This window comes from Gambusia affinis, linkage group LG05 (genome assembly GCF_019740435.1).
Source record: "Gambusia affinis linkage group LG05, SWU_Gaff_1.0, whole genome shotgun sequence".
Lineage (NCBI taxonomy): Eukaryota > Metazoa > Chordata > Actinopteri > Cyprinodontiformes > Poeciliidae > Gambusia > Gambusia affinis.
The window spans coordinates 26,931,056-26,943,806 of record NC_057872.1 but is presented as its reverse complement, the minus strand read 5'-3'; the positions used below and the strand labels follow the sequence as shown (position 1 = coordinate 26,943,806).

At 37.4% G+C, this 12,751-nt stretch overlaps 1 protein-coding gene across 3 annotated transcripts in view; it reads left to right on the top strand.

Moving 5' to 3' along the window:
- The window catches only part of iglon5 (IgLON family member 5), a 196,706-nt gene extending 185,943 nt beyond the window's left edge, over window positions 1-10,763 (top strand). For all 3 annotated transcript variants that reach the window (XM_044116097.1, XM_044116100.1, XM_044116099.1), the window contains 2 exons: window positions 2,289-2,440; window positions 7,388-10,763. In XM_044116097.1, the coding sequence (XP_043972032.1) occupies window positions 2,289-2,440; window positions 7,388-7,491 (256 nt within the window). In that variant the 3' untranslated portion in view covers window positions 7,492-10,763. The remainder of the gene's footprint in view (window positions 1-2,288; window positions 2,441-7,387) is intronic.
- The last annotated feature ends 1,988 nt before the right edge of the window (window positions 10,764-12,751 follow it).

The window sequence follows — 12,751 nt, the reverse complement described above, 5'->3', positions numbered from 1 at the left end:
GCTGTGTAGTTTCTCTGAAAAAAATCCCTGAAAAATGCAGGTGTTACAGCAGCTGTGTCTTTTTAAAAATATTTTAGAAGTGAAACATCACATAAAACTTTGCTGCAGTACAGTGTGTTTTTTTTTTTAACCAAATTTCATGATAATCCCTTGTTACCAAATACCAGAGCAGAAGAACAGATTTCAGAATCTACTATGACGTTTTATATTGCAAAACAAATGGTTGTTATTTCCAAGACTTCCTATTAGACACATAGCTTAGGTCAGTGTATTCCCACCCGACTCCTTATTTCATTTTGCACTGCATATTTTATTTGTTTCTCCGCTTTAAAATGTTAATCAGCCATCAATTGAAATCAGGTGTGCTGAAGCAGGAAAACACCTAAAACATGCAAGGCAGTGTCCCTTGAGCAGCAGGGTTGAGTAATATTTATTATCTTTTTTTGTGCTTTAAAAATGCTTTAAAATGAAACTGTCTGTGCATTTTCCAACAGTAATCTTATTGATGGGTACGACACTCCAGTCAAAGCCCATGAAGCCATAAGTAGCTGGCCAACTGCCTGGAAATAAAAAAAAGAGAGAATTAATAAAAAAAAAATGTCTCTATGCTGCCAAAAGTACCATGATGTGGAATAGTATTCATACTCCTTGACCTTTCTCACATATTTTGAAACAATACAACCTTATTTTACGTGATAGATTAAGATAAAATAACATAGAACAATTAGTCAAGATAAATTAATGTGTTGCCTTCAAAAAATAAGTGTATTTGTGTTGTGTTCAGCCTGGAAGTCCTGGTTAAAGTTTTCTGGAAGCTGCATAAGGCCCATAGTAAATCTGGGTGTTCCTCTTGGTGTGTATACAAAATGCTTCGTGTGGAAGGGACATAACACAGCATGTCATCCTGAATGAACCACCCTCACAGTGTAACACAGTGGTGGGAGCATCATGCTGTGGGGATGTTTTTCTTCACCAGGGACAGGAAAGTTAGTTTGTGTAAAACATCTTGCTTTAGTGTTTGCCAGTATTAGATGGGGGGGGAACTTGCTCTTAGCTTGTATTGATAAATATATAAAAAATATATATAAAATAAAAAATAAACTGCTTAATCATGTAATAGAACAATTTGTAAATCCTTCTGAGTTAAGACTTGCAACAGGACAACAAGTTTTGATGTTATTCTGAGATCCAACTTTTGACTTTAGGGGCAAAATGAACTACAGTGTCTTTTGCCGTCGGCGCTTGTTCTTGGCTCACTTCTGAATCGGTTCTGAAAATACTCTCCCCTGCACTTCACCTCTGAGTGTTATCTGTCTGAAGCAAAGAATAATATGCTTAAGCTACTCATCCTTATTTGTGCTTATTAGTTTCACATTACATCTAATTAGCTTCGAATTAAACTTGTAAACAGTCGATAAAACCTCCCATGAGTACCTCTTTTCAAAATGGGTAAGAAAATAAAATTTGCCAATCAGATAAGGCAAAGCTCTTCATAAAGCAGGAAATTGCAAGAAAAATAATGACTTATCTAAACTTGGTCATATTTGTAGTCACGCAGGTAAAAACAACCAGAACTATGACCAACCAGGCTGAACAAGAACATAATACACAGTAGGGCTAAACAAGATTATAAACTGCTGTGACAGAGAAAATAATGATAAATATTGCAATGACAAATATTATTTTTTTCCCTTATTCTCATCTGTGTATCCCACTCTGTTGAACTTTTAGCAATTTGAATGGTTTGTCATTTGTGTCCAGAGGTATGAGATTCTCTCCAACTGGCTAAATATTACACTTCTTCCACTCTAAACAGTCCTTTGTTATGTGAAAATTGCATGTGTTGGCAATGTGTTTGCACTATTTGTTGTGTAGCCTTGACAAGGAGAATGGGCAGCAAAAGTCTAGATTGTCACAGCCGTTCACCTTCAGCAAACTTAAACATACTGTTGTTCATATTCAGTAGAATGAAATGAAACAACAGACATTAACATGTGTGATTTGGTATCTGTAAAATAATTATGTGCTAATAGAAAGCTAGAAATAGCTTTTGTTTCAGGATGCATTATAATAGACTTCTTTACAAAGCATTTGTTGTTTAAACACAGTGAGAGTTCAAATGTTGCTACAAAATAAGATAATTATTAGGGTCTATGCTGCAAACCTGAATGACAGAGGAATGTATTCTTCTCGGCAGACTGAGTCAGGAGGTGTGATATTATGCTGGGTTTTCTTTCTGTTTCTCTAAAATAGACTCAGTTGTTCTGTTTCTTTCCTTTGCAACCCAGGCCAGTAGAGAATGACAACACCTTACGGATCAAAAACGAGAAGACTCGCTCGCTGTTGCTGTTTACCAATGTGACAGAGAAACATTTTGGCAACTACACTTGCTTCGCCTCAAACCGTCTGGGTTCCTCCAACGCCAGCATGCTGCTGTTTCGTAAGTTATCACACACATCTCACAAACCTAGGTGTGCAAGCACATCATTTTTTTTTTTTTTTTTTTTTTGCCAAATATGTTCACATTTATCTTTTGTGACTATTCAGAGTTAGACAGGACTGTCTGCTGCAAAAATATTACAAATCTGTTTTTGCTCTGCACATTGCACAGCCTTCACTGAGCCTTTACACTCCTTCCTTCTTCCCATTTACGTTATTCTCCGCCCCATTAAAGCTTTGCTTGCCTATATTACAGCCTCTTTCTCTTTTTGTGTGCTCACGCTCTCCCCTACAATCGCTCGTCTGTTCGCACACCCGCCTGTACACGCCGACTGTTGCTCTGTTCTGTACTGTTACCCGAGAAGTTGTCATTTCTCTCAGAGCCCAATTCACATTAACCGTCCCCAATGAGCGATTTCCTACCCTTCCATTTCCCATCACCCTCCCTTTAGTGCGTTTGGCATTACCATCTTAAGTGAGTCCTTCATCTATCCCTTTTCTTCTTCCATTCCTTTCCCCATTATCTCGTCCAGTCTCCCTTCAATGACTCACTCCTCTGCCAGACCCATACATCTTTCTGCTCTCTTTTTCACCACTACAGTCACTTCTGTCAGCCTATCTCTCCATCATCTGTCCTTCTGCCTCCTTTTTCTTTCCTAATCTTCTCCTGCTATCATTAGGACACAACAAACCCACTTCTTTCCTCAACCAGCAATAGACCATAATCTGAATCCTTTTGTGTCTTTTTGTTCACATTCAGAGCCTCACTGTCTTTACCTCACCTGACTTAATTTGTCTGCTACTACTCTTTGTTCACCATTTTAAAGGTACCAAATGCAATATTTCAACACCAGCAACCCCACAATCATGTCAAAATTGGCACATTATTGTAATTACTCTCTGTCGATGAATCCATTACATAGACCATTGGCAGTCGCTGCTTGCTTTCACTTTACACTCATACGCTACAGCATAAATCACCTGCTTTTATCTCTGTAAACCGTAAAACAAGAGGGAATATGAATACGAAGGGTTAATTAAAGGGTCTGCAGTTTAGCCTTTTAAGTGTCATCCACACCTCTGGTTCAAAAAACATGTCACTGCTTACTAGTGACATAAAAAATAATGACTTGTTATTCTAGAGAATTAGACGTACTAAACAGTGGCTTTGTGTGACGACTGTCAGGGTTACAACAGATCCTTCATGTTAAGCTGCAGACACAGAGAAAAAAAGATTTTTTGTGAGATGTTATAATGCTTTTGCCTGCTATGTTTTAACTTTTGCTGCTCTAAGTACTTAGTATGTTTAATGCTTGCTTAGTTATCTTAGACACCTCCAATCATTCATGATTTCAATTGCTTCTTGAAAAGTTTAAATGAATAAAGACTAGAGTAATGCCACTTAAATAACAACACCAACACCAGTGTGTTTGTTAAAAGTCAAGGCTTCCTCTACCTACATGTAGCCATAGTCTGGTTATCAATATCAGGATTTCCAAAATGCTAAATTTGCCTGTCCATGAATTTAAAGTTTTTTTATAGAATATACCAGAGAAAGTGCAGGAATGTCCAAACTTTTAGCAGGTTATAAGGAGCATAAAGTATAGTCCTGGGTACATCCTCAAAAAACAAGTTCAAGGTGAGAAATGTTCTACCGTCAACATTCACTCACTACCAGTCTAAATCTGCCTTTATAAAAATAATTGGTAGAAGAAGGAGAGTCTACAGATCACGTGCCTTCACAATAAAGCACTGTAATTGAAATCATTACATAAAATTATTTTACGTAATGATTGAGTGTATGTAACACAGGGCTGTGTCTTTATGAATGGACTCAACATTATTTTTTGGAAGAGATTTCTAATCTTTCAGATGATTTTCAAACATAGCACAATCTTTTGTACCCTCCTGCCAAAACAAGTCATGATGACAAAAATTAAACAAGTTGAAGCACTCAGGTAAGAAAACCAATAAAAATATTATACAAACTAATACAATAATCATGATTATATCATAAAATAAAATGTTTTAACGAGTTTCAAAACCATAACACAAATTATCACTACCCAAAACAACTATTGAATAAACAAAGTGAGCCAAGCACAACATGAACAGAAAATAACTGTATTTAGGCTACTACATACCTATATTTTAATGTTAAATTAGTAAAACAAAAACAAAATTTTAAGAATCTCTAGTCTTGGATTCATTAAAGACTTGAACTCTGTAGCACTCAAACTCTTCTAGAATATCTTCAGTCAGTCACTGTTTTCTTAACAATGAGAAATGACTGTCAAGTACAGTAAAAACACAACAAACCTCAACCTGTTTTGAGGTGCAACAATATAAAATAATAAACACTAATATTAGCCCATGCTTACTGGATAACTTTTATAGATGTTATTTTAAATTAAAAGAAGTTTACAATTGCACCAAGCTATCAGGAATCATCAAGAATCCTTATCATCAAGAAAAGAAGTTCAGCTGGGTGATCAGCTCTGCAGTTTTTTTTCCTCCTTCTGAGCAAACCAGCAAAACAGTTTCTCAATGGTCAGCTGCTTGCTTTTTTTTTTTTTTCTTTGGTGGTGATTTTGCTCTATGTCAGAGTCTGACTCAGCATTGATCACATACTGTGAACTAAGACACCACCATCATTAACCTCTTCTGAGCTGAAATGAAAATAATTTCTGCATTAGGTTGTGTGCAATGCATTTAATTACTGAACACTTCTGAGCAGAATGGAATCGGCTTGCTTATCCAATTGATGATCGCTGACATAACTGACACCCAATTATTAAAGAAAGGAAATTTGAACAGTTAAGATCTACTTATTAATCTGACAAAAAAATCAAATGGACTGTTAAAATTTCAGCACAACTAGTTGTTTTTTTTTGGCACAATGATATAAATAAACATCAGTTGTTGACTGGATGTTAATTTATTCTGAATCACACAGTGACATACATTCACAGGGAAAGAGATGCACAGAACCAGATTTAGCTGCTGGCTAACATCTTATCTTTCACATAAGATGTTAGTGTCCCAATTTATGAGTAAAATCACTCATGAAAGGAGGATACAAAATCAGCATTTAGTTGTAAGTTTAACAATACAGACTGAAAAATATGTAGACAAGCCTGATGTTAACAAAAAATGAGACATGTGACAAATTACAGTACACCAAGAAGAGTACAGGATATTTAAGACTGTCAGATGTTAATTTGGGCAACCAGACTAAGATTGACAGGGTAAGACATAAGAAACTTTGATTAAAAATTGTTTATGTTCTGTTAACGTTTTGTACTGAAAATAACTCTTGGATGCCATTTCTCTCCAGTTGCTTAAGTAATATTGATGAATAATGAATACTGACATAAGAGGGGAGCTGTCATTTTTTTGGCCTCTGAAAAATTACTCATTTCAAAAACTTCTTAATTGTTGAGTCACAACTGACGGATTTTATGCTGTCACCTAGAAATCCCAGCTGAGTCCAGCCTGTTACCTAGCAACCCAAGTAGGATTCAAGCATGTTTGCTCAGCTGGTTTTACCACTGTGTGCTGTACAATGCCTGCTGGCAAAGACAAGTGTTTTGTCTGGCAAGAGCCTCTGAATCAGCTCATTCTGAAAGGAACTCAAAATAGGCAGAATTGACCAGACTAAAATCTTATTATCTAAGAATTATTTTGTGCAAAAACACACATATTTTGTCCAGACCTATCCTAAGCTGTTCAAAAAAGAATCAAGGTCACCTTTAATTGAGACAAGTAAGGCTAAATTGTTCTTTAGATGTCGATCTTTGTTTGTGAACATCAAGGAGGCCTTGGCTGCCACTTCTGAGAAGAATCACTGTGCCATATTTTCTACTGGTTGTTGATAATAGCACACTCTGACATTCCAGAGTGATCACAGAGACTTTACATTAATCTGTTGCTTTTTTGAGCTGTTCAGCATCCTTTGTTTGGTCAGACACGTTCATTTTATTAAGTGATCTATCTATTTTAAAAAGCAGTCGGTATTCTAGCCTAGCTAATTAATAATTGAATAATATATTCACATAGTGCCAGGATGGCTTGGATACATTTCTCCCTCCAATAAAAAAGTATTTTTGAAAAGAGGTTTTTTTTTTTGTATTTACTCTGGTGGTCTTTGTCTGATGTGGGAATGTTATAGAGATGTTGACATGGTGTAACACCTCACTGGGATAACTAAAATTGCCACAGAGCAATCAATGTTGTTATTTTTTGACAGATGTCAAATGATTGTTGCTTGATGAGTCAAAATGACAAGCCTCATACATTCTTTCATGAAGTGGGATTCAGCATGTTCAAATTATTAGATCAGGACATTAAGGTCAACTTTTTCATCTCATGTGTCTAACACAGATGCATCAAAGTGAAATTAATGACTGCCATGCCTTATCATAGTTATAAAATGTCATGTAGTAAAGCAACATGTAAAATGTATTAGGTCATTGTTATTAGGCTTTTTATGGGAGGAATTTGATTGATGGAGTTTTCACTGTGTAACCTGCACTTGTCAACATACAGAATAAAATGTATGAAAACTAGCTATTTATAGCCAAACAGGATAGAAATATTCACTTATTTTTACATTACAAGTACATGAAAATTCTTAAGTTTAAATGGCAGGTTTCAGCCAGTGACACATCCAGAGAGCATACTTGATACCTGGTTTTATCATTTAATAAATCAGCACACAGTCAGCAGCCAGAAAAATATGTTTTTGCCATAAATCAGATTACAGATCGATATGAATTTAGTCATGTGTGCAAAATCTCAGAATCTAGATGTAAATTGTGATGGCTGTAAGAGCTAGTGATCTTTAGGAACTCATGTTGTAAGTGATGGTAAATTTACCTCTTTTTTTTTTCTTTCTCCTTCACCTCTCTCCCGGCTCTCTTTTCCAATCTCCTATTTCTCTATCCAGGACCAGGAGCCCTCCAGGGGCGAGGAGCTGGTTTACATGCAGGGATGCGTGCCAGCCTGTGCATTTGGGTTTCCCTCTCTGCTGTTCTTCTGGTGAAAGTGTGAAGCTTTGTTTGCTGGAATCATCCTCAAACACCAAGCCCCATTTCTTCCTCTGCTCCCTCTGTCTCACTCTCTCCCCTCTCTCAAAGGAAGGAAAACGGAAATGAAATTCTTTAATTATGAACCCATCACTGTGAACAAAAAGAATATGCATTATTTCAGGAGCCATTGAATCACTGCATCAAACACAACTACTCCCTTGAAACGCCCTCCCCTGCACCCTCTGTTCAGTTATGAATTCAACTTAGTCACAATATCTCTTTCTTCTGTTTCTCTTTCATGCATACAATTTGTCCTTTTCACCTTGCAGACTTGTCTGACTTGGTACTTCCCCTCTCCGCATTTTGCTTTCCGCCATTACTCCCACTGAGGTGAAGCTGATAGAGAGTGTGTATTAACAATTATGGCGACAAACGAGAAAATAGATAATCTAACAACTGTATGGTCATTTATGTAATATAAAACACAGACTATTGACTGACCTACAATGTTTGCCTTATGGAAATAATCACAATATTTTGGTGGGTATTTATGGAAATGATAGTTATAATGTGATACTGGCTGTCATGTGAAGTTTCACCCTATGATCACACACTTAAACCAAGTGGAGACACATGTATGTTTTTTTTTTATTATTATTATTTTTATTTTACCAGTGTAGCAGTGAAGCTGCTATGAATGATGTCAAAATGTATTAAAAAAGGATGGGTGGTGATGGCGCCAGCCCCCTTTATGTAATTTGGGGAGGTTTATACTAAGTTTTTGCATGTAGCCCTCACTACCCAGACCTTTTTAAGTCCCTCCACCCTCCTCCTTGCCTCTCTGTTTAAAGTGCTTTGTCTAGTTGCCCTTCATATTGCTAGTGTTCTCAGCTGTGCGTCGATCCTACCAAACATTGTCACCTGCTTTTCATCCCTCCACTGTAAATATACGCAGTACAGAGGCCATGCTGGTGAGTTCAGGTTGCCTCCATAAGATCTTCAGTAAGCCTCTACTACACGTAAGTCTTCTGAAGCAGCAAGAGACTGTCTATTGACAAAAAATATCTTCTGTTTCAAAGCTGTTGCTGCTCCATCTTCTTTGTAGCTTGTTGATAGCATGTACTGGTTAGAGATGTTCCTGTTGTGAGTCCATACGCCCTCTCTCCCTCCCTGCACTGTGTCTGTTTTTTCTCTGCAAGGTTACCTGCTTTTACTGCTTTTACTTTTTTGGTGTTAATACTACTACTACTACTGATGATGATAATGATGATGATGATGATGATGATGATGTTAATAAGCATTTGAATAACTATGAATAGTAATTCCATGTAAGGAGAAAAAACGAACAAAATACGGTGGTAATCAGTTGTGTGTGGGGAGAAAAAAGAGAAATGTTTTCTACTTTGCTCGCACACATCGAACAACTTCAATGAAGATAAAAAAAAAACAGAACAAAAAAAAGGTGTAAAGTTTTTGAAGTGATGTGGTCTATTTTGCCATGGCAAGCTTTTTAAAATCACATTTGAAACAGTTCGAGGGGGTCATTTCGATTGAGTCCTGAAGCGGTGGCTGGTGATGTAATTTATAATTTGTAACAGTTTATGTATTTGACTCTTTCTGTCATGCTTTTAACTGCATCAAACACACATTTACACCACATCTGTCCGCTTGTCATGGTGTGTCCTCTACCGACCATCTAGATAAATGATTTGGATCCATGTCGGTCTCTGGCTGTGGCTGTAAGTCAGTTCTTGTTCTGCCAGACCACAGGGAGATAAAGATGTAATTAGCCATTACCTGTGGCTGGCTGAGCGAAGGAGCCCGAGCTCCACCTGTCCTTTCCGCCGCTCAGTTATGGCCCCCATAAATCAAGCTCAATCCTACCACTGACAGGAATCCTCTTCAAGGACAAATCTCACCTTGGTGCACCACTACTCCCTCTGGTGTGTGTACCTGTGACAGAAAACCCTGTACAGCACAAACAGCGAGAGGAAATCCTGTATTTCGTCATGCCTACACCCATTTCTTGTGTTCAGCTCACACTCAGAGACTATATGCAAATTTGCCATAGCAAGTGTGCACCAAGAGATGAGTCTACCCCAGCTGAACCCTGACTACTACATCATGACAGGGGAATTACTCAATACTGAATCAAATGTGTGAATGTGTTTTGGTTTTTTTTGTTTGTTTGTTTATATTGTTGTTTCTTTTTCAAATCAGCAATAACCCCTAATTTTACTGTGCAAGAGAGTTCCATCATGCTCAAATCTGTGGTGTAATATCTGGAATGATCTGTCATCAACAAGCTCTATCAAAAGTCTGTTGTTGTACTTTTACTGTGTACTTTCCTCGGAAATGATTGTGAAGCTCTGTATAAATGGCCCTTAATCTAGGACACTATATGTCGTTTCCTCTGCGATGTATTTGGGTGTTAAAGAACACATATTGTGCATGCAACTACTTGCTCCCAAAACAATGATGGATTCCATTTCAAGCACAATAACAGGTCATTTGGTCTGTGAAACATTTATTGCCAATATTTTTAAACTCTTTCTGTCTTTTAGAAGATTTTGTTTTTCACACTCACTTACTGTCCTGCGTCTCCTATCCACTGAGGGTTATCAGTGGCCCATAACATCTGTCTGTACATAATCTGTTGTTGATAAAGATAAAAAGAAGATAAAAAAAAAAAAACTGTGGACGAGAAAACAACATACTGTCATGTTTGTCAGCGTGTGTTTGAAAATAGCATGTCTGTATTTGTGAATGGGTGGATTTTGAAAAAAAAAAAAAAAAAAACAACTACCAAATTTTGTCTGTTATGTTCAAGTTTAATGTTGAAAAACCTGAATCTAAGTATTTCAATGTTTGAAACATTTCTCCCATTTCACCAAAAAACACTTTTATGTGATATTAGGTTTTACAACTTGGAAACCTTTCTTGAATTACTTTAGATTTCATAAATTTTCCTAGGCTCATTGATTCAACTAAATATATATTGCTATTCTTCAAGATGTTTTAATAATTTTACTGTCATTCAACTGATTAGATTGAATTTAGGAAGAATGACTTATTAGAGGGTGATATCTTGTAGGAGTGACATTTAGCTTCATGCTAACAGCATGCTTATGGGTGTATTGATATATTTGAGTTGGCTACTTTGGATTGTTAATAGAAAATAATGAACACCTTAGTTGGCTACACAGTGGCGCAGTTGGTAGAGCTGTTGCCTTGCAGCAAGAAGGTCCTGGGCTTTCTGCATGGACTTTGCATGTTCTCCCTGTGCATGCGTGGGTTCTCTCCGGGTTCTCCGGCTTCCTCCCACAGTCCAAAAACATGACTGTCAGGTTAATTGGTCTCTCTAAATTCTCCCTACGTGTGAGTGTGTGTGTGAATGGTTGTTTGTCCTGCGACAGACTGGTGACCTGTCCAGGGTGACCCCGCCTCTCGCGTAGCTGGAGAGGCACCAGCAACCCTCCCAACCCTCTAAGGGACAAGGGTGAACAGAAAATGGATGGATGGATGGATGAACACCTTAGTTTGTAGAAGCTGAGAATATGGGTCCTATCCATATTTTGTCCCTTGCAAAACAAATTTAATAACAGTTCATTTAAAAAACTGCTTCTTTATAAACCTCCACACATTTACTGTTGTGTATTTCTAAACAAAACTCTTAACATTTTTTGCTTTGAAGATCAAGGTTTGCAGGCCATTACATTGCTACCTGGGTTTGGCATTAGACTAAGATCTTCCAGTAGAAAACTTTCTGAATGTTGTAGTTTAGTTACACTGGGATTAAATCGAGGGAACAACTACAATCAAAGGCTGTTTTGAAATAGTTTAGCTCATTTTGGATTCTTCTAGCCTCCAAGAAGGTAGTTGTTATCTTGCAGCAGAGTTCTCTGAATGTCATATTTCAGGGAAGACTGGAGAATCATGTACTGCCCACAGCAGGTGCTAACAACTTTTCAGAGCAGTACTGGTTTTAATGGAGCAATTTCAATTTCAAACATTTTATAACAGTTAAATGTCATTCTTTACACCTTTACACTCCTGACATTTTTATTTTATTTTGTTATTTGCATAAGATCATTTGTGAGTTTCCTCCTTAGCCAAAATTTTAAATGTGTGAAGAGTGCTTCACCTTACACAGTAACTAACTAACTAAAGGTAAAGTATCAAAATCAGTAGTTGAACCACTGTAACACTTGATTTTATACCATAAGAAGTCATGAAATGGAAATAGAGTTGCTTTGCCAGAGGTCCATGCTAAATGTCCCATCCCACACCCAAAAATGGAAAGCATAAAAATAATTAACCTGCTTTGGATCTTGCCTCTCTTGCTTATTACTACCAAGCAAGTGTTATTGTTTTTTTAACTATCTCCACAAAATACTAATTGCTCAAACTCTCTTCATCTAATCCAGTTTCAGATAAAACTGAAACTACCACACTCCTCAAACACCTGCTTCATTTGGGGTTGCCACTCCTTCTATTAGAAATCCTCGTTTCCTCATAGCTAACCTCTTATTTAATCTTTTGTATCAACTACTGAGCAACAGGTTGATAATGACAGACCTCTTTGAAGCATTTTGTCAATGTTATTGTATATACCCAAGCGCATATCTTTGCTCACAGCCATACACAATTCACACTTTTATTATGACATAAAGACTGCAGAGAGGGTTGTCAAGCTGGAAGAAGATCCCTGGGGTGTAAAATTTAAGGGTAGATGAGGCCTCTGCTGAGGGAGCAACCAGCCGAATGATCCCATGGGATGATATCCTGACAACGCAAATCCAAAAGTTCATAGCTAGAGGGAGATGCAATGACACTCACCAGACAGTGAACCCTTCATTGAGAGAAGGAAGACAGACAAGCATTCAAATTGCATTTCCAAACTTGAGTGTTGTGGTCCCCCCACCCCCCAGGGGAAGGTGTAGCATATTCTATTTATGCTTGCACCATGTAATATGAACATCATTAACATAGCCTTGATCATAAATGCAGTCTGGCCTATTTCCAGTGTGTAAATAACACTCCAACTGGGGTGCAATGCGTTTACAGTGATATAAACAAGACAATTCTTCAGCCCCTAATTACATTCGGCGTACCCTGATGAGAAAGTGTTGATTGGCTCCTGTAGCTGAAGGTTATGATGATCTATTTCCAGAGTCATTCTAAATAAGGTGCCATGTTGTTTGGGGCTCACAAAACTTCAGCTGTTTGTAGCATTGTAGTGCACTTTAACAGCTGTATTTATTTCACAATTGTTTCACATA